This window comes from Asterias rubens, unplaced genomic scaffold (assembly GCF_902459465.1).
Source record: "Asterias rubens unplaced genomic scaffold, eAstRub1.3, whole genome shotgun sequence".
In the NCBI taxonomy this organism is placed as follows: domain Eukaryota; kingdom Metazoa; phylum Echinodermata; class Asteroidea; order Forcipulatida; family Asteriidae; genus Asterias; species Asterias rubens.
The window spans coordinates 1-26,304 of record NW_022985694.1 but is presented as its reverse complement, the minus strand read 5'-3'; the positions used below and the strand labels follow the sequence as shown (position 1 = coordinate 26,304).

The 26,304-nt window shown below is 38.7% G+C and overlaps 4 protein-coding genes across 4 annotated transcripts; 1 reads left to right on the top strand and 3 right to left on the bottom strand.

The window, feature by feature from the left end:
• Positions 1 to 6,333: 6,333 nt before the first annotated feature.
• LOC117305610 lies at positions 6,334 to 11,357 on the bottom strand. Its single transcript, XM_033790487.1, has 5 exons — positions 11,314 to 11,357; positions 10,549 to 10,772; positions 9,932 to 10,097; positions 9,294 to 9,415; positions 6,334 to 8,740 (listed from the first exon to the last, which is right to left on the bottom strand). The coding sequence occupies exons 2-5, from the start codon at positions 10,648 to 10,650 to the stop codon at positions 8,405 to 8,407; spliced, it is 726 nt and encodes a 241-aa protein (XP_033646378.1). The 5' UTR covers positions 10,651 to 10,772; positions 11,314 to 11,357; the 3' UTR covers positions 6,334 to 8,404.
• A 15-nt stretch (positions 11,358 to 11,372) lies between these two features.
• Positions 11,373 to 17,194, bottom strand: LOC117305618. The gene is made up of 5 exons (XM_033790498.1): positions 16,483 to 17,194; positions 13,516 to 13,773; positions 12,772 to 12,914; positions 12,006 to 12,093; positions 11,373 to 11,456 (listed from the first exon to the last, which is right to left on the bottom strand). Exons 2-5 carry the CDS (start codon positions 13,726 to 13,728, stop codon positions 11,373 to 11,375), a joined length of 528 nt encoding a protein of 175 aa, XP_033646389.1. The 5' UTR covers positions 13,729 to 13,773; positions 16,483 to 17,194.
• LOC117305604 lies at positions 14,192 to 16,258 on the bottom strand. The gene has a single exon (XM_033790480.1). The coding sequence runs from the start codon at positions 16,256 to 16,258 to the stop codon at positions 14,192 to 14,194; it is 2,067 nt and encodes a 688-aa protein (XP_033646371.1).
• A 4,672-nt stretch (positions 17,195 to 21,866) lies between the features above and the next one.
• Positions 21,867 to 24,151, top strand: LOC117305615. The gene is made up of 4 exons (XM_033790495.1): positions 21,867 to 21,917; positions 22,514 to 22,656; positions 23,331 to 23,418; positions 23,971 to 24,151. The coding sequence occupies exons 1-4, from the start codon at positions 21,876 to 21,878 to the stop codon at positions 24,121 to 24,123; spliced, it is 426 nt and encodes a 141-aa protein (XP_033646386.1). The 5' UTR covers positions 21,867 to 21,875; the 3' UTR covers positions 24,124 to 24,151.
• Positions 24,152 to 26,304: the final 2,153 nt, after the last annotated feature.

Genomic DNA, 26,304 nt, shown 5'->3' with positions numbered 1-26,304 from the left:
ACCCTGCAGAATGGGATCCCATTGGATTCCACTGAATGGGATTCCATTGAACCCCACTGAATGGGATCCCATTGGACCCCGCTGAATGGGATCCCATTGGACCCCACTGAATGGGATCCCATTGGACCCCACTGAATGGGATCCCATTGCGTCTCACTGAATGGGATCCCATTGGACCCCACTGAATGGAATCCCATTGGACCTCACTGAATGGGATCCCATTGGACCCCGCTGAATGGGATCCCATTGCGTCTCACTGAATGGGATCCCATTGGACCCCGCTGATTGGATCCCGCTGGATCCCTAAATTGAGGCAAAGCGTTACGTACATGTATTCTGATTGTAATTGCAAAATATTGTAGGAAATGTAAAATACAGCGCACAGTTGTAGAAAATACATATATAAAAATATAAATTGAAGAGAACCAGCTGGAAAATTATATAGCAAGTTGAAAGGCAGATTGGACCCCACTAACTGGGATCCCATTGGACCCTGCAGAATGGGATCCCGTTGGATCCTGCAGAATGGGATCCCATTGGGACCAGATGAATGGGATCCCATTGCCTCTCACTGAATGGGATCCCATTAGTCCCCGCTGAATGGGATCCCGTTGGATCATGCAGAATGGGATCCTATTGGGACCAGCTGAATGGGATCCCGTTGTCTCTTACTGAATGGGATCCCATTGGACCCCACTAACTGGGATCCCATTGTACCCTGCAGAATGGGATCCCATTGGATTCCACTGAATGGGATTCCATTGAACCCCACTGAATGGGATCCCATTGGACCCCGCTGAATGGGATCCCATTGGACCCCACTGAATGGGATCCCATTGGACCCCACTGAATGGGATCCCATTGCGTCTCACTGAATGGGATCCCATTGGACCCCACTGAATGGGATCCCATTGGACCTCACTGAATGGGATCCCATTGGACCCCGCTGAATGGGATCCCATTGCGTCTCACTGAATGGGATCCCATTGGACCCCGCTGATTGGATCCCGCTGAATGGGATCCCATTGCCTCTCACTGAATGGGATCCCATTGGACCCCGCTGAATGGGATCCCATTGGACCCCACTGAATGAGATCCCATTGGACCCCACTGAATGAGATCCCATTGGACCCCACTGAATGAGATCCCATTGGACCCCGCTGAATGGGATCCCATTGCGTCTCACTGAATGGGATCCCATTGGACCACGCTGAATGGGATTGCGTATCGTCTCACTGAATTGGATCCCGTTTGATCCTGCTAAATGGGATCCCATTAGATCATGTGGGTTCCGCTGAACGGGATCCCGTTGGGTCCCGCTAAATAGAATCCTGTTGGGTCTAACACAATGGTTTCCACTTAGTTGAAAATTATTCCATGGAAACCTAGATGAGTCTAATAGTAATTTTAAATATGTAGTTAGAGGCAAACAAAAAATGGTAAATTGAGGCAAAGCGTTACGTACATGTATTCTGATTGTAATTGCAAAATATTGTAGGAAATGTAAAAAACAGCACACAGTTGTAGAAAATACATATATAAAAATATAAATTGAAGAGAACCAGCTGGAAAACTATATAGCAAGTTGAAAGGCAGATTGGACCCCACTAACTGGGATCCCATTGGACCCTGCAGAATGGGATCCCGTTGGATCCTGCAGAATGGGATCCCATTGGGACCAGCTGAATGGGATCCCATTGCCTCTCACTGAATGGGATCCCATTAGTCCCCGCTGAATGGGATCCCGTTGGATCATGCAGAATGGGATCCTATTGGGACCAGCTGAATGGGATCCCGTTGCCTCTTACTGAATGGGATCCCATTGGACCCCACTAACTGGGATCCCATTGTACCCTGCAGAATGGGATCCCATTGGATTCCACTGAATGGGATTCCATTGAACCCCACTGAATGGGATCCCATTGGACCCCGCTGAATGGGATCCCATTGGACCCCACTGAATGGGATCCCATTGGACCCCACTGAATGGGATCCCATTGCGTCTCACTGAATGGGATCCCATTGGACCCCACTGAATGGGATCCCATTGGACCTCACTGAATGGGATCCCATTGGACCCCGCTGAATGGGATCCCATTGCGTCTCACTGAATGGGATCCCATTGGACCCCGCTGATTGGATCCCGCTGGATCCCTAAATTGAGGCAAAGCGTTACGTACATGTATTCTGATTGTAATTGCAAAATATTGTAGGAAATGTAAAATACAGCACACAGTTGTAGAAAATACATATATAAAAATATAAATTGAAGAGAACCAGCTGGAAAATTATATAGCAAGTTGAAAGGCAGATTGGACCCCACTAACTGGGATCCCATTGGACCCTGCAGAATGGGATCCCGTTGGATCCTGCAGAATGGGATCCCATTGGGACCAGCTGAATGGGATCCCATTGCCTCTCACTGAATGGGATCCCATTAGTCCCCGCTGAATGGGATCCCGTTGGATCATGCAGAATGGGATCCTATTGGGACCAGCTGAATGGGATCCCGTTGTCTCTTACTGAATGGGATCCCATTGGACCCCACTAACTGGGATCCCATTGTACCCTGCAGAATGGGATCCCATTGGATTCCACTGAATGGGATTCCATTGAACCCCACTGAATGGGATCCCATTGGACCCCGCTGAATGGGATCCCATTGGACCCCACTGAATGGGATCCCATTGGACCCCACTGAATGGGATCCCATTGCGTCTCACTGAATGGGATCCCATTGGACCCCACTGAATGGGATCCCATTGGACCTCACTGAATGGGATCCCATTGGACCCCGCTGAATGGGATCCCATTGCGTCTCACTGAATGGGATCCCATTGGACCCCGCTGATTGGATCCCGCTGAATGGGATCCCATTGCCTCTCACTGAATGGGATCCCATTGGACCCCGCTGAATGGGATCCCATTGGACCCCACTGAATGAGATCCCATTGGACCCCACTGAATGAGATCCCATTGGACCCCACTGAATGAGATCCCATTGGACCCCGCTGAATGGGATCCCATTGCGTCTCACTGAATGGGATCCCATTGGACCACGCTGAATGGGATTGCGTATCGTCTCACTGAATTGGATCCCGTTTGATCCTGCTAAATGGGATCCCATTAGATCATGTGGGTTCCGCTGAACGGGATCCCGTTGGGTCCCGCTAAATAGAATCCTGTTGGGTCTAACACAATGGTTTCCACTTAGTTGAAAATTATTCCATGGAAACCTAGATGAGTCTAATAGTAATTTTAAATATGTAGTTAGAGGCAAACAAAAAATGGTAAATTGAGGCAAAGCGTTACGTACATGTATTCTGATTGTAATTGCAAAATATTGTAGGAAATGTAAAAAACAGCACACAGTTGTAGAAAATACATATATAAAAATATAAATTGAAGAGAACCAGCTGGAAAACTATATAGCAAGTTGAAAGGCAGATTGGACCCCACTAACTGGGATCCCATTGGACCCTGCAGAATGGGATCCCGTTGGATCCTGCAGAATGGGATCCCATTGGGACCAGCTGAATGGGATCCCATTGCCTCTCACTGAATGGGATCCCATTAGTCCCCGCTGAATGGGATCCCGTTGGATCATGCAGAATGGGATCCTATTGGGACCAGCTGAATGGGATCCCGTTGCCTCTTACTGAATGGGATCCCATTGGACCCCACTAACTGGGATCCCATTGTACCCTGCAGAATGGGATCCCATTGGATTCCACTGAATGGGATTCCATTGAACCCCACTGAATGGGATCCCATTGGACCCCGCTGAATGGGATCCCATTGGACCCCACTGAATGGGATCCCATTGGACCCCACTGAATGGGATCCCATTGCGTCTCACTGAATGGGATCCCATTGGACCCCACTGAATGGGATCCCATTGGACCTCACTGAATGGGATCCCATTGGACCCCGCTGAATGGGATCCCATTGCGTCTCACTGAATGGGATCCCATTGGACCCCGCTGATTGGATCCCGCTGAATGGGATCCCATTGCCTCTCACTGAATGGGATCCCATTGGACCCCGCTGAATGGGATCCCATTGGACCCCACTGAATGAGATCCCATTGGACCCCACTGAATGAGATCCCATTGGACCCCACTGAATGAGATCCCATTGGACCCCGCTGAATGGGATCCCATTGCGTCTCACTGAATGGGATCCCATTGGACCACGCTGAATGGGATTGCGTATCGTCTCACTGAATTGGATCCCGTTTGATCCTGCTAAATGGGATCCCATTAGATCATGTGGGTTCCGCTGAACGGGATCCCGTTGGGTCCCGCTAAATAGAATCCTGTTGGGTCTAACACAATGGTTTCCACTTAGTTGAAAATGATTCCATGGAAACCTAGATGAGTCTAATATTAATTTTAAATATGTAGTTAGAGGCAAACAAAAAATGCTAAATTGAGGCAAAGCGTTACGTACATGTATTCTGATTGTAATTGCAAAATATTGTAGGAAATGTAAAATACAGCACACAGTTGTAGAAAATACATATATAAAAATATAAATTGAAGAGAACCAGCTGGAAAATTATATAGCAAGTTGAAAGGCAGATTGAAAGCTAGCGTTTATCACAATGTTTCAAAAACGACTTTAAATCTAACATTTTCCTGAGAAACCTCTTGTATGGAGAATACTGCAGCGTTAAAAAACTGATGACAACTTTTAATAGAAGTAGTGCCTTTAGTTGAGTTAAAAACACACACTAAAAATTGAAATGGCAAGAACCAGACAAAGAGTTGTTTAAACTGATGTATATGAAATTTAGTACGTAGAACGCAAATATAAAGTATTCATTCAGAATACAATCAACTTTCTTTATGGTTTATATAATATATTGTTAACTTGTGAATACACATGACATTGAAGGTAGTTGATATTACGATAGTCAATAAAGTCATTGGATATTGTAAGAATAAAAAAAGCGAATAAGAATAAACATTCGTTTCAGTCATTCTATTTCATTGATAGACATTTAAGACTACACATTGACCATTCTTAAGTTGAATGTTTACTACCTATGTACACTTGTCATGATGAACTGACACACACGCAATGTTATATATTGGATGGTGTTAGTTCGCACAATGAAAAATGCCTGGTTGCATAAAAAGCACCGTATATATGAAGTTCAAAGCATCAAGTCCTCACTGTAAAAAAACTAATTGAAAATACCCTGGAATTTTGTAGGAAAGCTTGACTGACTGGCATTATACTAGTGGAGATCTACCATGCACATCTAGATCACAAACTTATTTGAGGTAGTTTCATGTAGTCGTTTACCAAGACGATTACAATTAAACATTTAAAAACTTAACAATGGCAAGTATTCTTGAGTAATTATGCGAAAAAGTACAAGACATGAATTTTTGGTTTTTTTTTTTTTTTTTGTATTATAAAGGTGATACAGTTAGAATCAAGTCTTGAGTAAAAAGACTAAGGTCCAAGCACATTTATTTTCACGAAGGAACAGCAGTTTGACTAAGTTTGAAAAAAAAAACAGGTGTGCTGTAGTACCAAACTTCTTGCAAAAATAGGCAAAAAACTTTAATTTGATAGAGCCCAACTCCTTTTGCTTAATTTTGTGTACTTACAGTACTTCCGTCTCAACAAACACCCTATCTGCTGTTCCTTAGTGAATGTAAATGTGTTGGGACATCACAGTCTTCTTGCTCACGACTTGATTCTAACTGTACAATTAAACATTTGAAAAGTTAAACAATGGCAAGTATTCTTAAGAAATTATGTGAAAAAGTACAAGACATGAACTTTTTAGGCTGTGTGTATATAAAGGTGATACAGTTGGAATCAAGTCTTGTGTAACAAGACTAAGGTCCCAGCACTTTTTTTTTTAATAAGGAACAGCAGTTTGACTGTGTTTGGAAAAACAAGTCTGCTGTAAATACCAAACTTCTCGCAAAATTAGGCAAAAACCTTGAATTTGATCGAGCCCGACTCCTTTTGCTTAATTTTGTGTACTTACAGTACTTCCGTCTCAACAAACACCCTACACTGTAAAAAAAAAAGGGTAAAAATTACCCAACTTTTTACCCAACGTTGGTTCAAATATCAGCCCCACCAGTTTTGGGGCAATTATTGCCCAACAGCCGTTGGTTAAACCATTTACTAAATTATTGGGCAAACCCAACTACACATAGTTGGTTAATTCTAATTACACAGCTGTTGGATATGCTTTGTATACCATTTATTGGTTAAAAGTATTTGTTCAAATACTGGGCAATTTTCAACCAACTGTTAGTGAATATTTTTGGGGTAATTGGTAATTTTTTTCACCAATTGTTGGTAAATGTTGTATCCAATTATTGGGATTGTTTAAATTTCTGTCCACATATTGGTCACTTTTCCCACCATGTATTGGTAAATGCTGTATCCAATTATTGGGATTGTTTAAATTTCTGTCCACATATTGGTCACTTTTCCCACCATGTATTGGTAAATGCTGTATCCAATTATTGGGATTGTTTAAATTTCTGACCACATATTGGTCACTTTTCCCACCATGTATTGGTAAATGCTGTATCCAATTATTGGGTTCGTTTAAATTTCTGTACATAAATTGGTCACTTTTCCCACCAAATGTTGGTAAATATTTTAACCATTGTTGTTGGAATATTTTAAATGAATTACACACATGCTGGGAAAGAAAATAAACAGTTAATGCAATTCCTTTGTTTATGTTTTATTTATTGAACTTTCTTAACTGCACTGAAAGTACGCTTCAACAATTTAAGCAACCTCAAAGGTAGGACCTTCTTTTGATAAACAGACTTAGTAGTCAGTAAAATATATGTGAGGCTTTTCAAGGATCAAAAATTATTTGCGAAACAAATTCGTGAAAAAATGATTTGTAAATAGCTCTATAAAAAAACATTTGTTTTATAAAAACAATTAGAACATGATGTAACTTGCTCTTTCAGCAATGTCTTTCACACACATAATCTTATAATTACCGAAGTTAAAGCTTTTGAAACACACACTTGCTTGTTTTTACTTTCTTTTTGTTTGTTTCTCAAAAATGGCACAACAACTTGTATTAAATAACATGCCAATAAAAATATAAACAAATCTCAAACAACTGGTGCTTGCTTGCCTTGCCTTTCTTTTTGTTTCTGAACAGTAACAATTTGGCTTAATAAATAAACTTGACTAAAAGTAACCTAAAAATTGCAAAAGACTTTCGTTAACAAACAAATTTTAGTTTATCAAAATTAAACCTTTGGGAAACTTGCTTGTAATGCCCTTTTTTTTAAAGACAACTGTGCACTAATAAAACGTATGTCAAAAATAACTCGCCAATAGACTTCTTTCGTGAACCTTTGGAAAAACGCAAATAAACTGAATGTTAAGTGTCGAGTTGTGTCAATTTGTGTTACTTTGCCGACAACACTCGGAATAGTCTACATAAATTAATCAAAGTACAGAACTTATCTTTAAACAAGTTTGCTAACAAGCACTACAGTGTGTAAATTAAACGAGTTGAATACAACGAGTAGTAAACATAATATTCAGGGTTTGTTCTTCATAAAAAACGATAATCATATTATCAACTTGGTGTACAACATAGTCAGACTTTGTTAAGTTGAAAACAATGTTTTACACTTGCTTCTTAATTAAAATCTTGAGGTAGTGGTGTTGTTGATGTCTGTTATTATTTTAAATATAAAATATAAACAGTTTGAATTATCACCCCTTAACATAGGCGGATTCAGGAGTTTTCAGAAGGGGGTCCATCTAGGGGCATGTATTTTATTACAGCCGGGTTAATTTCAAAGTGTTGGTAAAGGGCAAACCCCTTATTCCCCAAGCTCTGCCTTTGTTTTAAACAAAACATGATTGAGATGGGAAAATTTCATGGAAGATTTCGGAAAGTCAAAAAGGCTCTCAGGCCTGTACTAGAGTTGGACTGTCTTTGTTTGTTGGAAGTCCAGGTTGGTTGAAAATACACCTCTCAAAGATCTTCCACACAATTCTGCAAAGTCTGCCCTTGTTTTACAAAAATGTATGATTGAGATACTTTATACATAACACTATAAGAGTTTGTTTCCAGTAAGAGAAACAAAAAATAAATTAATACATCTTTCAATTGCATTCAACTAGTTTTAACTGTCATGATTTTTGTAGTATTGTTTGTTTCTTTTAAGTTTGAAAGCAAATAGAGGTTTGAAAGATTAAGTAACCTGTCAAAGAACAACCATGTTTTCCCCCCATAGTCTTACTATCTAATTTCTTGACAGTCATACGATTCTAAACAAGGCAAATGTCATGACCATTAATGAGTCTGCACTGTAACAAGGAATGAATGAATAGGTAAACAACAAAATGTCAAACAGCCCATGGTCAATCTGGGAAGCTTTCATGGAAAATTTCGGAAAGCCAAAAATGCCCTCAGGGCTCTTAGAGTTGGACTGTCTTTGTTTGTTGGAATTCCAGGCTGGTTGAAAATATACCTCTCAAAGAATTTCCACACACTTGTGCAAAGTTGCTGGTATTTACAGTCGAGTATGAAGTGAGCCTTATAGCAGACATCTATGGCCTTCAGTAGGGATGGTTGCGGAATTGTGTTCTTCTCAATAATCACAAATACACTGGAAGGTTTTAGCACTGATTCACTGTACAGGACGAGCAGGAATGGCTGAGGATGTTTTGTCGCGTCAATTTTTTCTAAGTACGTTGGCATGTGCACAATATCCTGCGAAAAGTCAAAGTAATAAGAAAATATCAATTTTTAGCAAATATAGACAAATTTACTGGAGCAGGACTTGAATCTGCCACCTATGGGTTGGTATGCTGGTGGGGACAGCTAAATTGAACCCTCGAATAAACTGTTCCCCCCCCCCCTCCAAAAAAAAAGAATTGTGGAGGGGGTCAAGCTACTATGGAACAGATTTCCCTATGACACTGGAACTGACCTATGCTTACGGTCTCCCTATTTATTGTCAGCAACCTTTCTTTTTGGATGGCAGTAATAATTCATAAAACCAAACACTGCCCTATGGCCAGGGATCACATCCAAGTAACGATAAACCTGGGAAGAGGCAGTGCCTGGATACACCATAAGGGGGTACTTTAACTGAGGTGTGATCCCTAAAGGGCAGTTTTGTTTTTCAACATTTTTTCTTATTTTTTTTTCTTTACTTTATTTTTTTGGGGGGAGCCCTAAAGCCACATAGTCCCTTCCCCCTAGATCCGCCAAAGGAATGCGAGATACTTGTTTTAATATCATTTTGCAAGACAATACTCACCAGTTGTACATCAATAAAGGCTTTCATTGTTTCCTTTGGCCCAAATCTGCCACCAGTTTTCTTTTTGTCGCAGCCATCAAATATCATTGGAATGACAAAGAATGACAGGTTGATCTTCTCATCTGTTAAAAAGAGAGTATGGAAATTTGAGCAAGTTATATCAACACTAGGATAATGGTCCAAAACAGTAATCATCAACCGCCTTAACTTTGCCATATTAGGATCAACTTCAATAGACCTTTATCATTGTGAGGCCATCTTGTATTTCTCCCATTGAAGTCATGTAACCAAACCGAGGCTGAAAGGACAAATAGTTTGGTTCCTTTTTATATGTAAATAAATATGGGCAATCATTACTTTTATTGGATACTATGGCGCATGGCCAAAATGAATTCAGCATGATAAAGGCCTACATTCTGTGTGTCTTACCCAAGTTATCACCGTAATGAAGGAAATCATATTTACGTAAGGGAATTACGTCAATGCAGCATTTAATTGGAAATCCTCAGCCACTTCAAATTAATCTGGAGGATGGTTGTCTTGAGAACACTCAAAATTATATTCTGAAAATTTACCAACTCTTCCAATGAATTAAGCAATGATCGGACAACCCGACATTCTCAAAATGTGAAAAATACCTTCTGTCAGTTTCTTTACATCAGTACTGGCATCAAGACCTAACACATCCTTCCAAAGAGGAAACATCTGTGTGGCATAATCTATCAGTGAGTCCGACAAGCCGCCCCATTTGTCAGTCAGTCTGTCAGCAACTTTTGGGTACATCAGCTGGAAGTCTTGCTCAATCTTAAGTAAAAGTGATTAAATGAAACATTCTTGTTGGTTGTGGAGCACTACATTGACTTCCCCAAAGCTAAATTACATGCTGACCAATATTGCAAAACTCTTCAGAAACAAAGAAAATCAAAGTCAGCATTAGCTAGGACTGACTGGTTTTAAGGGTATGTAAAGCATTATGAGTACACAAAAGAGTTATGAAAATGATGTATAAAACTTAACTAGTGCGAAGCAAAGACAATTAGAATTAACCAGGACTTCTGAGTGATAGCTACAGCACTACCAGGATGGTTTCAAGACTGTTATGGTAGCCTCCTAAATAATCATTAACCAAGTTTCTCACACCCCATAAATGTAATGCAGACAATATTATTCTCACTGCTTTGACAAATAAAGAGCTCGAGAAAAGAAGAATATTGACTACCACAGTTTGAAATGATTTGACTTTGTAGTAACCTACCATCCCAATACCAAGCAGCCTGGGGAACTCCTCCAAGATTTCTGCAACAGTTCTCTCCCTATCTTTCACCCATTCTGCCCTGTGCTTTGATGTCAATGACATGTACTCTTTGACTTTGGTAGTAGGTGCACAGTTGTCCTTTAGCCACTGAACCTTTGCAAGTACATCTTCGGCTGTCTCTTGCTTCTCATCGGGTTCATCAGGAGTTGCTGCACTTGCATTAACTGTTAAAAAGTACAAACACATCAATATTATTATAACCTCCAGATAAATTATATTAAATAATATCCATTCAGTCCCTTTGTTATAGCGATTCATTAAATTTTGTCCTTGCTTCCATGTCCTGAACCAAGTTGGTTGGGTACTCCTGAGGCAACTCGTGAAGTTGAAAACTATGAGCACACTCTATTTATATGACATGACAATGATACTTGTGCATCAGAAATACCACTTTCCTTTTTTTGTCCAGCCCCTAAAACACAAACTTCCTTGAGTGCTGTTGTTACACATTCCAAGCAAGCAATGCAAACAAGACCTGTGATAAAGAATCCTTTAGTATCTGTGGTGTAACACGGGCATGGGGCCTTCTAATTAATTTTGTTTTCTATTTATGTGGCATAGTTTTTGTTTGTTTATGGGGCATTGGGGATTTTGTTATTTTGTTATATTTTTTTTATATTAGTTTTTGAGTTTTTGTTGTTGTCGTCGATGGGTTTTTTTGTTTTTTGTTTTTTTTTTTGGGGGGGGGGGTAATAGGTCAATTACCTTGATGCTTTCCAACTTCCTCCTTCCTTCCTTGATGCTCTCCAACTTCCTCCTTTCTATCATATTTTCCTCACATAACGCAAGTGTTCTTCAAGATAACCACCTGCAGGGCATCCTTTGGATCCTTTAGTGTAAAAGGCTTCCTTTAGTAAAACAATGACAAAGCATATGTAAATTACACAGACAGGTCTAATTGTTTTTCACATGCACTGACAATTGTGACCATCCACCAGGAATGGGCTAAAAAGTTGGGTTTTAGATTATTTGGCAAGTTAAGACTCCTGAAAATAAGTTTTAAAATTGTACATTGTGTGTTGTGTTGCTTGGTGGACAGAAAATAAAACGTCACCGCTTGTGACTAAATCTTGTGTTTTCTATTGTTGGACATACCTCAATATTATTATACCTACTTTAAAGCCCATTTGTGTGGACAGTCACAATTGCCATACTTCATATGGAGTTGATTGTCTCATAACCTTCCAAGATGAAGTATGTACACAAAATTTTAATAATTATTGAAATTTAATGTAGAATATATGAATATTCATAAGCTAAGTGAACCAAGTGTGCATACTATTTCCAATCTTCAGATAAAAGCTTTAATAGTCGTGGTGATGACTAGGGCCATTCATTGTACAAGCCTCTCTGATTCGGATGGGTTGCCCTTCAATAAGGCAAACATTAATACTTACATATCCTGTGATTCCTTGAGGGTCTTTCAGGCTTGGGAATGCAGCAATCACACTCTCAGCCAGAGCACTCTTTTCAAATGCACCAGGGCTGTAACATCAAAGAAAATACTTGCTTAAAACACAGCCATTTCTATAATAATGAGCATAAAGTGTGACATGGGAGAGGATTTAACGGAATAGTACCAACAAAATGAAGTACTTAGTACACTGCCATATATTTTGGTCTGTGTTTTCAGGAATTGTATAGTAAGGACAAACATTTTGTCATCAATTTGTAGAAGGTATATGAATTAACAACAATTTCAGCAAGCACATTTCAACAAACAGGAACAAGCATGTTTATGACTTATTGGCTGGCCTTGCTCATGCAAGACTTATTTTACTGTCATGAACATGTAATTTCTTTTAAACCTCATTAGTTTTTAAGTTTTGACTGCCCCAAAAACACTCTGGGTTGAGAATTTTGATTAAGCAGCATTTGAAAACTTTATTTTGTTATTTCTGTCATCCCTTTCCAGGCCATTCTGTCATTCTTGGTTACGTAAATCTAACACTTTTCAAATGACACTGTAACTTTTCAAATAAATTTATATTCTTTTCTTTTTATTTTAAAACCTTTTTGGAGCACGTATCAATCATGAACATCATTCTTGTCATTTGAACATGTTTCTCTTTTTCACAAAATTGGTGTGAAGGTTCCCATATCCATGTTGTCATTAACAAAATCCAACTTTATATTCGAATGGCCTTATAGACATGTACTTACTTTTTTCCATGATGGGAAATCAAGTAGCTCACTAATATCCTGACTAGTTGATGCCTGACTTTTTTCGTCAAGAATCCAGATTGCTCGATGCTCCGAGTGACACTCTTTCCTTCTGGAGATTCACTAAGAATCTTCTTGGTATCCTGTTGAACAGTGATATATATGAAGATTGGATATAATTGCTATAGTCTTTTACAGATTGGTATGCAAGGTAAACCGTTGTACACACTGAAAAAGGTGAGGAGTCCTTCAAATTTATCTTAATTGCTTTCATACATATCATTTCAAAATTGTCCCTTTCCCAAGGCCCCTATTGTTTTCCCAATGGAATTCGGTCACCTTTTTAAAACTGAGAATGTCGGGGGGTTTACCCATACAAGTTGTGCATTGTCCTAAGGAAACTGTGTGTGGTAAAGATGGTAATATGTCTCTTTATACATTATGGGTAAGGAAGGGATACACAAAATATGCAAATATCAATGTTCAAGTCTACCATTGGTATACTTATAATTCCAACACAACGGCATAGATGTAGGGTGATTATTCAATAATTGGGAACCCTTTCTTGTCTTCACTTTTCTTGTGCGACTTCATGAAGCTCAATCATCTTTTAGCAAAGCTGCTGTAAAACTATTAAAAACAAAATCAGCAAACAACCATTGAGCTACACACAATGAAAAAACAGAAGCTCTATCTGCATAAAAATTAAAGATAATTAAGTTTAAAAACAAACGTCTTACTTACAAACAAAAGTCTCTTCTGTCTTTTCATGGGTGGGGGTGACATCTGTGACAATGGAAAAGAAGCCCAACTGTCCGAGTCTGACAAAGAGGCTGCACTGGAAACATCCCCTGTTACTGGTGTGCCTAACACAGGTGCAACTTCACTGAAGTCCGAACTGGAACTCAGCATTGACTGACAATCAAAAGAAGCCGTTTCCGGTCCAAAGTCAAGCATATCCCTTGGTAGCTGAATTGGTATTGCTGTTACCCGAGGTCCAAACTGTACAACAAAATACAAAAAGGGGCTAGATTAAATATATGATTACTTACTAAATTACCACTACTCCTTCTGCCAGATGAAATTGGAATTGTCTCAAAGAAAAGCATAGAAAAGCAAAGAATAACCATGCTTCTTACAGTAGTCTGTTTTATGTTTCCTAGTGAGGAAAAAAAGTAATAATAATGGTTCTGTATTAAACATACCAGTACAGTATCATCATACAAGGTTGAATGGTGTTATGATGTACCACGAAGAGTCGTCCTTACCACTGCACTTAGTTGCATGGAATGGTCTGCACACGAGAAGTTCTTTGGGCTGTTTGATGAAAACACTTTCAGACTCTTCCACAGCATAAGAGTGTCTATGCCTGTTGTAATACTTGGTATGCCATGACCGTAGGACAAAGTAGATACTGCTCTCAACTATTATGATGCTTTACTTGTGAGAATTGTGGCTCTTTGGCAGTCCAGTCAACCAGAATCATGCAGTTTGGTTTGTATGTGTATGTCTGAATGGAAACACTTCCTGACAAAATGACTTGAGCATCTTTTCCACACCCAAGGAAGGAACACACATTCACTTCATCCAGAGAAGAAACCAGAACAGAAATCTGATCCCTTACTTCTAATTCACTGTTCAATGGCTTCCTCAGTAAGAAAGTATAGCTTTGTTGCTGCTGATGCCTGATACTGACTGTCTTTGCAACATTCTTGTAATTGTTACAAGCTCTAGCCCACCTTTTAAAAGGTTTGTGCTTGCCCTCTTTGCGCATACTTGAGTACTGTTCCAGAGGTCCAAGAAGTTGTATTACCCGAGGGTAGTGGATTAAAAAATGCTGTTTCGGGATAAGGTGACGGTCTTGAAAGAGGCTCAGAAAGAGCCGATGATGGTCTGCAATCAAAGCTTTCAAAATGTATACGCCTGCATGGCTAATGCGTGGAGCTACTACGATTTTATATATGTCAAGCAGCAACAGGAACATCTCCCACACATCAGATTCCTCATCTACCAAGTCACCAATGATCAAGGGAAGATACAAAGCTAAGATTCTTGTCTGTGCAGCCTTCTGACCACTTGAACCTGATGGATTCCTGAGTGCTGAATCCTGAATTATACTTGGTTTACTTTTTTTATCCGCAAACCCATAGCCAAATGAAGAAATGCGATTGTTTACTTCTTCAAGAGTAAAACATCCTTCATCAATGAGCTCACCAAGAGTAAGTTTTATTTCAAGTGGGAAAATACCCTCAAGTAAGTCATGCATTACATCAGTTACATGATTGTCGGTGACATGGAAGCCAGTCAACTTATTCAGTTCAGAAGACCGTTTGATCCCTGTCTTTGAGACATTGTCCAACACAAGGTCCGCTTCAAAGCTGTTTTTGTCTCTTAAAAGTGACACATCTTCTACAAGTTGCTTTTTAGTGATCTCCTTTGGTGCCTTGCAAAACCGACAAGGATAGTTAGCACTGAAGCTACCTACAAAACCGAGTGTTTCATGAAGCCCTAAGTTGTCACCTATCACCTGAAAAACAACTGGTCTTACCAAGCCTGAATAGGATTGACAAGAAACTTCTATTCCCTGTCTTTCGATATCATTCAGGTCTTTCACAATCACTGATAGTATGCTGTCAATGCCATATTTGGCAACTTCAGATCTTTTTGCACACGCTGCCAATAAAATGTTACTAAGAGAAGCCTGGAACTGAGCAGGCAGACAAAGCAGACTAATATAAAAGCCAGTGAGTTTATTTATTCCTTTTTTAGAACCGAGGGGGTTCCCTGTTTCATAATCATCACAATACAATAGAATAGGGATGACAACATCGGCACTTGCAGAAAATTTACCCTTAAAGTAACTTCCATCGCGATAGGACTGTAACAACAAGCCATCCTCACAGGGTTGTTGATGAAGAATTGCAGCCATCACTCCTGGCTGCTCCAGATGTTTCCTGAGTGTTTTCTTCATGGGAACATATTGGAAGCTGTCATTTTTTACTTTCTGTTTTACTCCTCCAGTTGAGGTATCACTCTGTGATGTGAATGACTGACCCAGCACCCTTTCCTCTGGGCTGATGAAATATCCCTTATCTTTGAAGTATTTGTCCTGTTGGTACTGTGATCGAAGGCCTTCAAAGGTTTTTTTTACAACCTCACATTCTTGAAAAACTGTTTCAAATTTTGAGAGATTTGCCTCCTTGAACTGTGTTTGAACCTCTTCCACAATAGAGGAAAGCTTATGCTGTAGATGATTAGCAATGATCTCCACCAGCCCTTCAACTTCATATATGATCTGTTGCACATTGGAATATGGTATAGCAGTTGCTTTCATGTTCGCTACAAAATAAGAAACTGCTTCAGCAAGGGTATCTTTGCATGTTTGTCGATCTTCATCCAAACTTTCATTATCTTGCACGTCCATTCCTTCATATCCACCAGCGCCATGCTCATTTTCTGATTCTTCACCTTGGGTATGTTCTTGCATGTCTGCATGCTTTGCCAAGATATGACGTCGATATGACGATAAATGAGAAAATGATGCCAAACAGCCATCTTGTCTACATATGACAAATGTTGATGCACCAGAATGTAAACTATGGATGTATTTTAGGTGATTGAAAAGACCCTTAATTCCCCCATGGACTTCAGATAAGCACTTGTAGCACAACATAGTTTCTTCTTACAATACTAAAAAGGCAAACAACTCACTTGCTTTTTCCACTTTGCCAAGAACTTAACTCGCAACCCAACTTTTGGAATTAGCGGTGTAATGTCCTCTTCTCTTAACAGCTCCAAGGCTTCTATATCTATTGCATTATCTGTGTGAAAAATGAATAAAACATAACTGATACTAAATTTTCTACTCAGAATGTTTTACTAGTTACAAAAATGTAAATACATTAAGAAGAGTTTTCTCAAGTGCTGGGGTTATGAAAACAGCTGAATGTTTTTGTGTACTATAACATGTCCTAGTGATTTAATTTAATTGTTTTAATTTAGTATGAGGCACTTAAACTTAAAATTGAGCAAAATGATCATGACACACAACTGCTATACAGTGTTAGTAACTATAATAAAACAGTGCAGTCAATAGGCCTAAGGCCTAGTAAGTCCTAAATTGTAAAATGGTAAAAATTCTATCTCAAAAACACAAAGTCTCAACGACTATGTTGACGCGGCACCAGACTAACATTTTTCTAGGTAGGTGCTACAATTTTTAAGTCCCAAAAGACAGTCACTGCCCATGTTCAGAAAGCCCCAGTAAAAATAACGTAAAATATATGCTACATGTACAGTGCAAAACTGCAAGTACATGTACAAAAACTACAAGAATACCAGTGCCAATATATTATACCAGTGCCAACACATCTACTGCTAAGTAAAAATAGACACTACACATTAGAAAATGTAAAAACATGGACAGTTCTTTAAAAAGTTTAACTTAAAGTTGCATAAAATAGATGCCATGCAATGTTTTTTGCCCAACCAGTAATACTTTTGCAGGAACCCTACTCAAAAGTTGGGCATGACTAAATTTGGCATGTTTAAAATAAAATTCAACTTAAATTTGCATAAATGACATGTCATGCAATGTTTTTTGCCCAACTAGTATTACTATTGCAGGAACCCTACTCAAAAGTTGGGCATGATGGGTGTTGACAATGCCCAACCTTTATTGGAAGAAATATCCCACTCAAACATTGGGTATTACGCATATTACAATAACCCAACTAATGAAAGAAACTAGGACTTTTGCCTAAAAGTTGAACGTTAGTAGCTCTAACATTGCTCAAAAGTTGGACAGCAAGGCTTAACTTACATGACATGAGTTATGGCAAGTTGTCTGCTGGAAATTGTAAAAAAAAAAATTAAAAGCAAAAAAGCAAAAACAAAAGGATGAAAACCGACAAAAAACCACACACACACATACAACTGAACCAAATATCTACCAAACAAACAAGCAAAAAAACGCCATACCATATTTTTAACAAACGCATACATTTTTTGTCGGTTTCATCCTTTGTGTTTTGCTTTTTTGCTTTTAATTTTTTTTTTACAATTTCCAGCAGACAACTTGCCATAACTCATGTCATGTAAGTTAAGCCTTGCTGTCCAACTTTTGAGCAATGTTAGAGCTACTAACGTTCAACTTTTAGGCAAAAGTCCTAGTTTCTTTCATTAGTTGGGTTATTGTAATATGCGTAATACCCAATGTTTGAGTGGGATATTTCTTCCAATAAAGGTTGGGCATTGTCAAACCCATCATGCCCAACTTTTGAGTAGGGTTCCTGCAATAGTAATATAGTTGGGCAAAAAACATTGCATGACATGTCTTTATGCAAATTTAAGTGAATTTATTTTAAACATGCCAAATTTAGTCATGCCCAACTTTTGAGTAGGGTTCCTGCAAAAGTATTACTGGTTGGGCAAAAAAACATTGCATGGCATCTATTTTATGCAACTTTAAGTTAAACTTTTTAAAGAACTGTCCATGTTTTTACATTTTCTAATGTGTAGTGTCTATTTTACTTAGCAGTAGATGTGTTGGCACTGGTATAATATATTGGCACTGGTATTCTTGTAGTTTTGTACATGTACTTGCAGTTTTGCACTGTACATGTAGCATATATTTTACGTTATTTTTACTGGGGCTTTCTGAACATGGGCAGTGACTGTCTTTTGGGACTTAAAATTGTAGCACCTACCTAGAAAAATGTTAGTCTGGTGCCGCGTCAACATAGTCGTTGAGACTTTGTGTTTTTGAGATAGAATTTTTACCATTTACAATTTAGGACTTACTAGGCCTTAGGCCTATTGACTGCACTGTTTTATTATAGTTACTAACACTGTATAGCAGTTGTGTGTCATGATCATTTTGCTCAATTTTAAGTTTAAGTGCCTCATACTAAATTAAAACAATTAAATTAAATCACTAGGACATGTTATAGTACACAAAAACATTCAGCTGTTTTCATAACCCCAGCACTTGAGAAAACTCTTCTTAATGTATTTACATTTTTGTAACTAGTAAAACATTCTGAGTAGAAAATTTAGTATCAGTTATGTTTTATTCATTTTTCACACAGATAATGCAATAGATATAGAAGCCTTGGAGCTGTTAAGAGAAGAGGACATTACACCGCTAATTCCAAAAGTTGGGTTGCGAGTTAAGTTCTTGGCAAAGTGGAAAAAGCAAGTGAGTTGTTTGCCTTTTTAGTATTGTAAGAAGAAACTATGTTGTGCTACAAGTGCTTATCTGAAGTCCATGGGGGAATTAAGGGTCTTTTCAATCACCTAAAATACATCCATAGTTTACATTCTGGTGCATCAACATTTGTCATATGTAGACAAGATGGCTGTTTGGCATTTTCTCATTATCGTTATCGACGTCATATTGGCAAAGCATGCAGACATGCAAGAACATACCCAAGGTGAAGAATCAGAAAATGAGCATGGCGTGGTGGATATGAAGGAATGGACGTGCAAGATAATGAAAGTTTGGATGAAGATCGACAAACATGCAAAGATACCCTTGCTGAAGCAGTTTCTTATTTTGTAGCGAACATGAAAGCAACTGCTATACCATATCCAATGTGCAACAGATCATATATGAAGTTGAAGGGCTGGTGGAGATCATTGCTAATCATCTACAGCATAAGCTTTCCTCTATTGTGGAAGAGGTTCAAACACAGTTCAAGGAGGCAAATCTCTCAAAATTTGAAACAGTTTTTCAAGAATGTGAGGTTGTAAAAAAAACCTTTGAAGGCCTTCGATCACAGTACCAACAGGACAAATACTTCAAAGATAAGGGATATTTCATCAGCCCAGAGGAAAGGGTGCTGGGTCAGTCATTCACATCACAGAGTGATACCTCAACTGGAGGAGTAAAACAGAAAGTAAAAAATGACAGCTTCCAATATGTTCCCATGAAGAAAACACTCAGGAAACATCTGGAGCAGCCAGGAGTGATGGCTGCAATTCTTCATCAAAACCCTGTGAGGATGGCTTGTGTTACAGTCCTATCGCGATGGAAGTTACTTTAAGGGTAAATTTTCTGCAAGTGCCGATGTTGTCATCCCTATTCTATTGTATTGTGATGATTATGAAACAGGGAACCCCCTCGGTTCTAAAAAAGGAATAAATAACTCACTGGCTTTATATTAGTCTGCTTTGTCTGCCTGCTCAGTTCCAGGCTTCTCTTAGTAACATTTTATTGGCAGCGTGTGCAAAAAGATCTGAAGTTGCCAAATATGGCATTGACAGCATACTATCAGTGATTGTGAAAGACCTGAATGATATCGAAAGACAGGGAATAGAAGTTTCTTGTCAATCCTATTCAGGCTTGGTAAGACCAGTTGTTTTTCAGGTGATAGGTGACAACTTAGGGCTTCATGAAACACTCGGTTTTGTAGGTAGCTTCAGTGCTAACTATCCTTGTCGGTTTTGCAAGGCACCAAAGGAGATCACTAAAAAGCAACTTGTAGAAGATGTGTCACTTTTAAGAGACAAAAACAGCTTTGAAGCGGACCTTGTGTTGGACAATGTCTCAAAGACAGGGATCAAACGGTCTTCTGAACTGAATAAGTTGACTGGCTTCCATGTCACCGACAATCATGTAACATGATGTAATGCATGACTTACTTGAGGGTATTTTCCCACTTGAAATAAAACTTACTCTTGGTGAGCTCATTGGAAGGATGTTTTACTCTTGAAGAAGTAAACAATCGCATTTCTTCATTTGGCTATGGGTTTGCGGATAAAAAAAGTAAACCAAGTATAATTCAGGATTCAGCACTCAGGAATCCATCAGGTTCAAGTGGTCAGAAGGCTGCACAGACAAGAATCTTAGCTTTGTATCTTCCCTTGATCATTGGTGACTTGGTAGATGAGGAATCTGATGTGTGGGAGATGTTCCTGTTGCTGCTTGACATATATAAAATCGTAGTAGCTCCACGCATTAGCCATGCAGGCGTATACATTTTGAAAGCTTTGATTGCAGACCATCATCGGCTCTTTCTGAGCCTCTTTCAAGACCGTCACCTTATCCCGAAACAGCATTTTTTAATCCACTACCCTCGGGTAATACAACTTCTTGGACCTCTGGAACAGTACTCAAGTATGCGCAAAGAGGGCAAGCACAAACCTTTTAAAAGGTGGGCTAGAGCTTGTAACAATTACAAGAATGTTGCAAAGACAGTCAGTATCAGGCATCAGCAGCAACAAAGCTATACTTTCTTACTGAGGAAGCCATTGAACAGTGAATTAGAAGTAAGGGATCAGATTTCTGTTCTGGTTTCTTCTCTGGATGAAGTGAATGATGTGTGTTCCTTCCTTGGGTGTGGAAAAGATGCTCAAGTCATTTTGTCAGGAAGTGTTTCCATTCAGACATACATACAAACCAAACTGCATGATTCTGGTTGACTGGACTGCCAAAGAGCCACAATTCTCACAAGTAAAGCATATCATAATAGTTGAGAGCAGTATCTACTTTGTCCTACGGTCATGGCATACCAAGTATTACAACAGGCATAGACACTCTTATGCTGTGGAAGAGTCTGAAAGTGTTTTCATCAAACAGCCCAAAGAACTTCTCGTGTGCAGACCATTCCATGCAACTAAGTGCAGTGGTAAGGACGACTCTTCGTGGTACATCATAACACCATTCAACCTTGTATGATGATACTGTACTGGTATGTTTAATACAGAACCATTATTATTACTTTTTTTCCTCACTAGGAAACATAAAACAGACTACTGTAAGAAGCATGGTTATTTTTGCTTTTCTATGCTTTTCTTTGAGACAATTCCAATTTCATCTGGCAGAAGGAGTAGTGGTAATTTAGTAAGTAATCTATATTTAATCTAGCCCCTTTTTGTTTGTTGTACAGTTTGGACCTCGGGTAACAGCAATACCAATTCAGCTACCAAGGGATATGCTTGACTTTGGACCGGAAACGGCTTCTTTGATTGTCAGTCAATGCTGAGTTCCAGTTCGGACTTCAGTGAAGTTGCACCTGTGTTAGGCACACCAGTAACAGGGGATGTTTCCAGTGCAGCCTCTTTGTCAGACTCGGACAGTTGGGCTTTTTCCATTGTCACAGATGTCACCCCCACCCATGAAAAGACAGAAGAGACTTTTGTTTGTAAGTAAGACGTTTGTTTTAAACTTAATTATCTTTAATTTTTATGCAGATAGAGCTTCTGTTTTTCATTGTGTGTAGCTCAATGGTTGTTTGCTGATTTTGTTTTAATAGTTTTACAGCAGCTTTGCTAAAAGATGATTGAGCTTCATGAAGTCGCACAAGAAAAGTGAAGACAAGAAAGGGTTCCCAATTATTGAATAATCACCCTACATCTATGCCGTTGTGTGGAATTATAAGTATACCAATGGTAGACTTGAACATTGATATTTGCATATTTTGTGTATCCCTTCCTTACCCATAATGTATAAAGAGACATATTACCATCTTTACCACACACAGTTTCCTTAGGACAATGCACAACTTGTATGGGTAAACCCCCCGACATTCTCAGTTTTAAAAAGGTGACCGAATTCCATTGGGAAAACATAGGGGCCTTGGGAAAGGGACAATTTTGAAATGATATGTATGAAAGCAATTAAGATAAATTTGAAGGACTCCTCACCTTTTTCAGTGTGTACAACGGTTTACCTTGCATACCAATCTGTAAAAGACTATAGCAATTATATCCAATCTTCATATATATCACTGTTCAACAGGATACCAAGAAGATTCTTAGTGAATCTCCAGAAGGAAAGAGTGTCACTCGGAGCATCGAGCAATCTGGATTCTTGACGAAAAAAGTCAGGCATCAACTAGTCAGGATATTAGTGAGCTACTTGATTTCCCATCATGGAAAAAAGTAAGTACATGTCTATAAGGCCATTCGAATATAAAGTTGGATTTTGTTAATGACAACATGGATATGGGAACCTTCACACCAATTTTGTGAAAAAGAGAAACATGTTCAAATGACAAGAATGATGTTCATGATTGATACGTGCTCCAAAAAGGTTTTAAAATAAAAAGAAAAGAATATAAATTTATTTGAAAAGTTACAGTGTCATTTGAAAAGTGTTAGATTTACGTAACCAAGAATGACAGAATGGCCTGGAAAGGGATGACAGAAATAACAAAATAAAGTTTTCAAATGCTGCTTAATCAAAATTCTCAACCCAGAGTGTTTTTGGGGCAGTCAAAACTTAAAAACTAATGAGGTTTAAAAGAAATTACATGTTCATGACAGTAAAATAAGTCTTGCATGAGCAAGGCCAGCCAATAAGTCATAAACATGCTTGTTCCTGTTTGTTGAAATGTGCTTGCTGAAATGTTGTTAATTCATATACCTTCTACAAATTGATGACAAAATGTTTGTCCTTACTATACAATTCCTGAAAACACAGACCAAAATATATGGCAGTGTACTAAGTACTTCATTTTGTTGGTACTATTCCGTTAAATCCTCTCCCATGTCACACTTTATGCTCATTATAGAAATGGCTGTGTTTTAAGCAAGTATTTTCTTTGATGTTACAGCCCTGGTGCATTTGAAAAGAGTGCTCTGGCTGAGAGTGTGATTGCTGCATTCCCAAGCCTGAAAGACCCTCAAGGAATCACAGGATATGTAAGTATAATGTTTGCCTTATTGAAGGGCAACCCATCCGAATCAGAGAGGCTTGTACAATTGAATGGCCCTAGTCATCACCACGACTATTAAAGCTTTTATCTGAAGATTGGAAATAGTATGCACACTTGGTTCACTTAGCTTATGAATATTCATATATTCTACATTAAATTTCAATAATTATTAAAATTTTGTGTACATACTTTCATCTTGGAAGGTTATGAGACAATCAACTCCATATGAAGTATGGCAAATTGTGACTGTCCACCACAAATGGGCTTTAAAGTAGGTATAATAATATTGAGGTATGTCCAACAATAGAAAACACAAGATTTAGTCACAAGCGGTGACGTTTATTTTCTGTCCACCAAGCAACACAAACACACAATGTACAATTTTAAAACTTATTTTCAGGAGTCTTAACTTGCCAAATAATCTAAAACCCAACTTTTAGCCCATTCCTGGTGGATGGTCACAATTGTCAGTGCATGTGAAAAAACAATTAGACCTGTCTGTGTAATTTACATATGCTTTGTCATTGTTTTACTAAAGGAAGCCTTTTACACTAAAGGATCCAAAGGATGCCCTGCAGGTGGTTATCTTGAAGAACACTTGCGTTATGTGAGGAAAAATATGATAAGGAAGGAGGAAGTTGGAGAGCATCAAGGAAGGAAGGAGGAAGTTGGAAAGCATCAAGGTAATTGACCTATTACCCCCCCCCCCAAAAAAAAAAAAAAAAAACAAAAAAACCATCGACGACAACAACAAAAACTCAAAAACTAATATAAAAAAATATAACAAAATAACAAAATCCCCAATGCCCCATAAAAAACAAAAAAACTATGCCACATAAATAGAAAACAAAATTAATTAGAAGGCCCCATGCCCGTGTTACACCACAGATACTAAAGGATTCTTTATCACAGGTCTTGTTTGCATTGCTTGCTTGGAATGTGTAACAACAGCACTCAAGGAAGTTTGTGTTTTAGGGGCTGGACAAAAAAAGGAAAGTGGTATTTCTGATGCACAAGTCATTGTCATGTCATATAAATAGAGTGTGCTCATAGTTTTCAACTTCACGAGTTGCCTCAGGAGTACCCAACCAACTTGGTTCAGGACATGGAAGCAAGGACAAAATTTAATGAATCGCTATACAAAGGGACTGAATGGATATTATTTAATATAATTTATCTGGAGGTTATAATAATATTGATGTGTTTGTACTTTTAACAGTTAATGCAAGTGCAGCAACTCCTGATGAACCCGATGAGAAGCAAGAGACAGCCGAAGATGTACTTGCAAAGGTTCAGTGGCTAAAGGACAACTGTGCACCTACTACCAAAGTCAAAGAGTACATGTCATTGACATCAAAGCACAGGGCAGAATGGGTGAAAGATAGGGAGAGAACTGTTGCAGAAATCTTGGAGGAGTTCCCCAGGCTGCTTGGTATTGGGATGGTAGGTTACTACAAAGTCAAATCATTTCAAACTGTGGTAGTCAATATCTTCTTTTCTCGAGCTCTTTATTTGTCAAAGCAGTGAGAATAATATTGTCTGCATTACATTTATGGGGTGTGAGAAACTTGGTAATGATTATTTAGGAGGCTACCATAACAGTCTTGAAACCATCCTGGTAGTGCTGTAGCTATCACTCAGAAGTCCTGGTTAATTCTAATTGTCTTTGCTTCGCACTAGTTAAGTTTTATACATCATTTTCATAACTCTTTGTGTACTCATAATGCTTTACATACCCTTAAAACCAGTCAGTCCTAGCTAATGCTGACTTTGATTTTCTTTGTTTCTGAAGAGTTTGCAATATTGGTCAGCATGTAATTTAGCTTTGGGGAAGTCAATGTAGTGCTCCACAACCAACAAGAATGTTTCATTTAATCACTTTTACTTAAGATTGAGCAAGACTTCCAGCTGATGTACCCAAAAGTTGCTGACAGACTGACTGACAAATGGGGCGGCTTGTCGGACTCACTGATAGATTATGCCACACAGATGTTTCCCTTTGGAAGGATGTGTTAGGTCTTGATGCCAGTACTGATGTAAAGAAACTGACAGAAGGTATTTTTCACATTTTGAGAATGTCGGGTTGTCCGATCATTGCTTAATTCATTGGAAGAGTTGGTAAATTTTCAGAATATAATTTTGAGTGTTCTCAAGACAACATCCTCCAGATTTGAAGTGGCTGAGGATTTCCAATTAAATGCTGCATTGACTAATTCCCTTACGTAAATATGATTTCCTTCATTACGGTGATAACTTGGGTAAGACACACAGAATGTAGGCCTTTATCATGCTGAATTCATTTTGGCCATGCGCCATAGTATCCAATAAAAGTAATGATTGCCCATATTTATTTACATATAAAAAGGAACCAAACTATTTGTCCTTTCAGCCTCGGTTTGGTTACATGACTTCAATGGGAGAAATACAAGATGGCCTCACAATGATAAAGGTCTATTGAAGTTGATCCTAATATGGCAAAGTTAAGGCGGTTGATGATTACTGTTTTGGACCATTATCCTAGTGTTGATATAACTTGCTCAAATTTCCATACTCTTTTTTAACAGATGAGAAGATCAACCTGTCATTCTTTGTCATTCCAATGATATTTGATGGCTGCGACAAAAAGAAAACTGGTGGCAGATTTGGGCCAAAGGAAACAATGAAAGCCTTTATTGATGTACAACTGGTGAGTATTGTCTTGCAAAATGATATTAAAACAAGTATCTCGCATTCCTTTGGCGGATCTAGGGGGAAGGGACTATGTGGCTTTAGGGCTCCCCCCAAAAAAATAAAGTAAAGAAAAAAAAATAAGAAAAAATGTTGAAAAACAAAAACTGCCTTTAGGGATCACACCGCAGTTAAAGTACCCCCT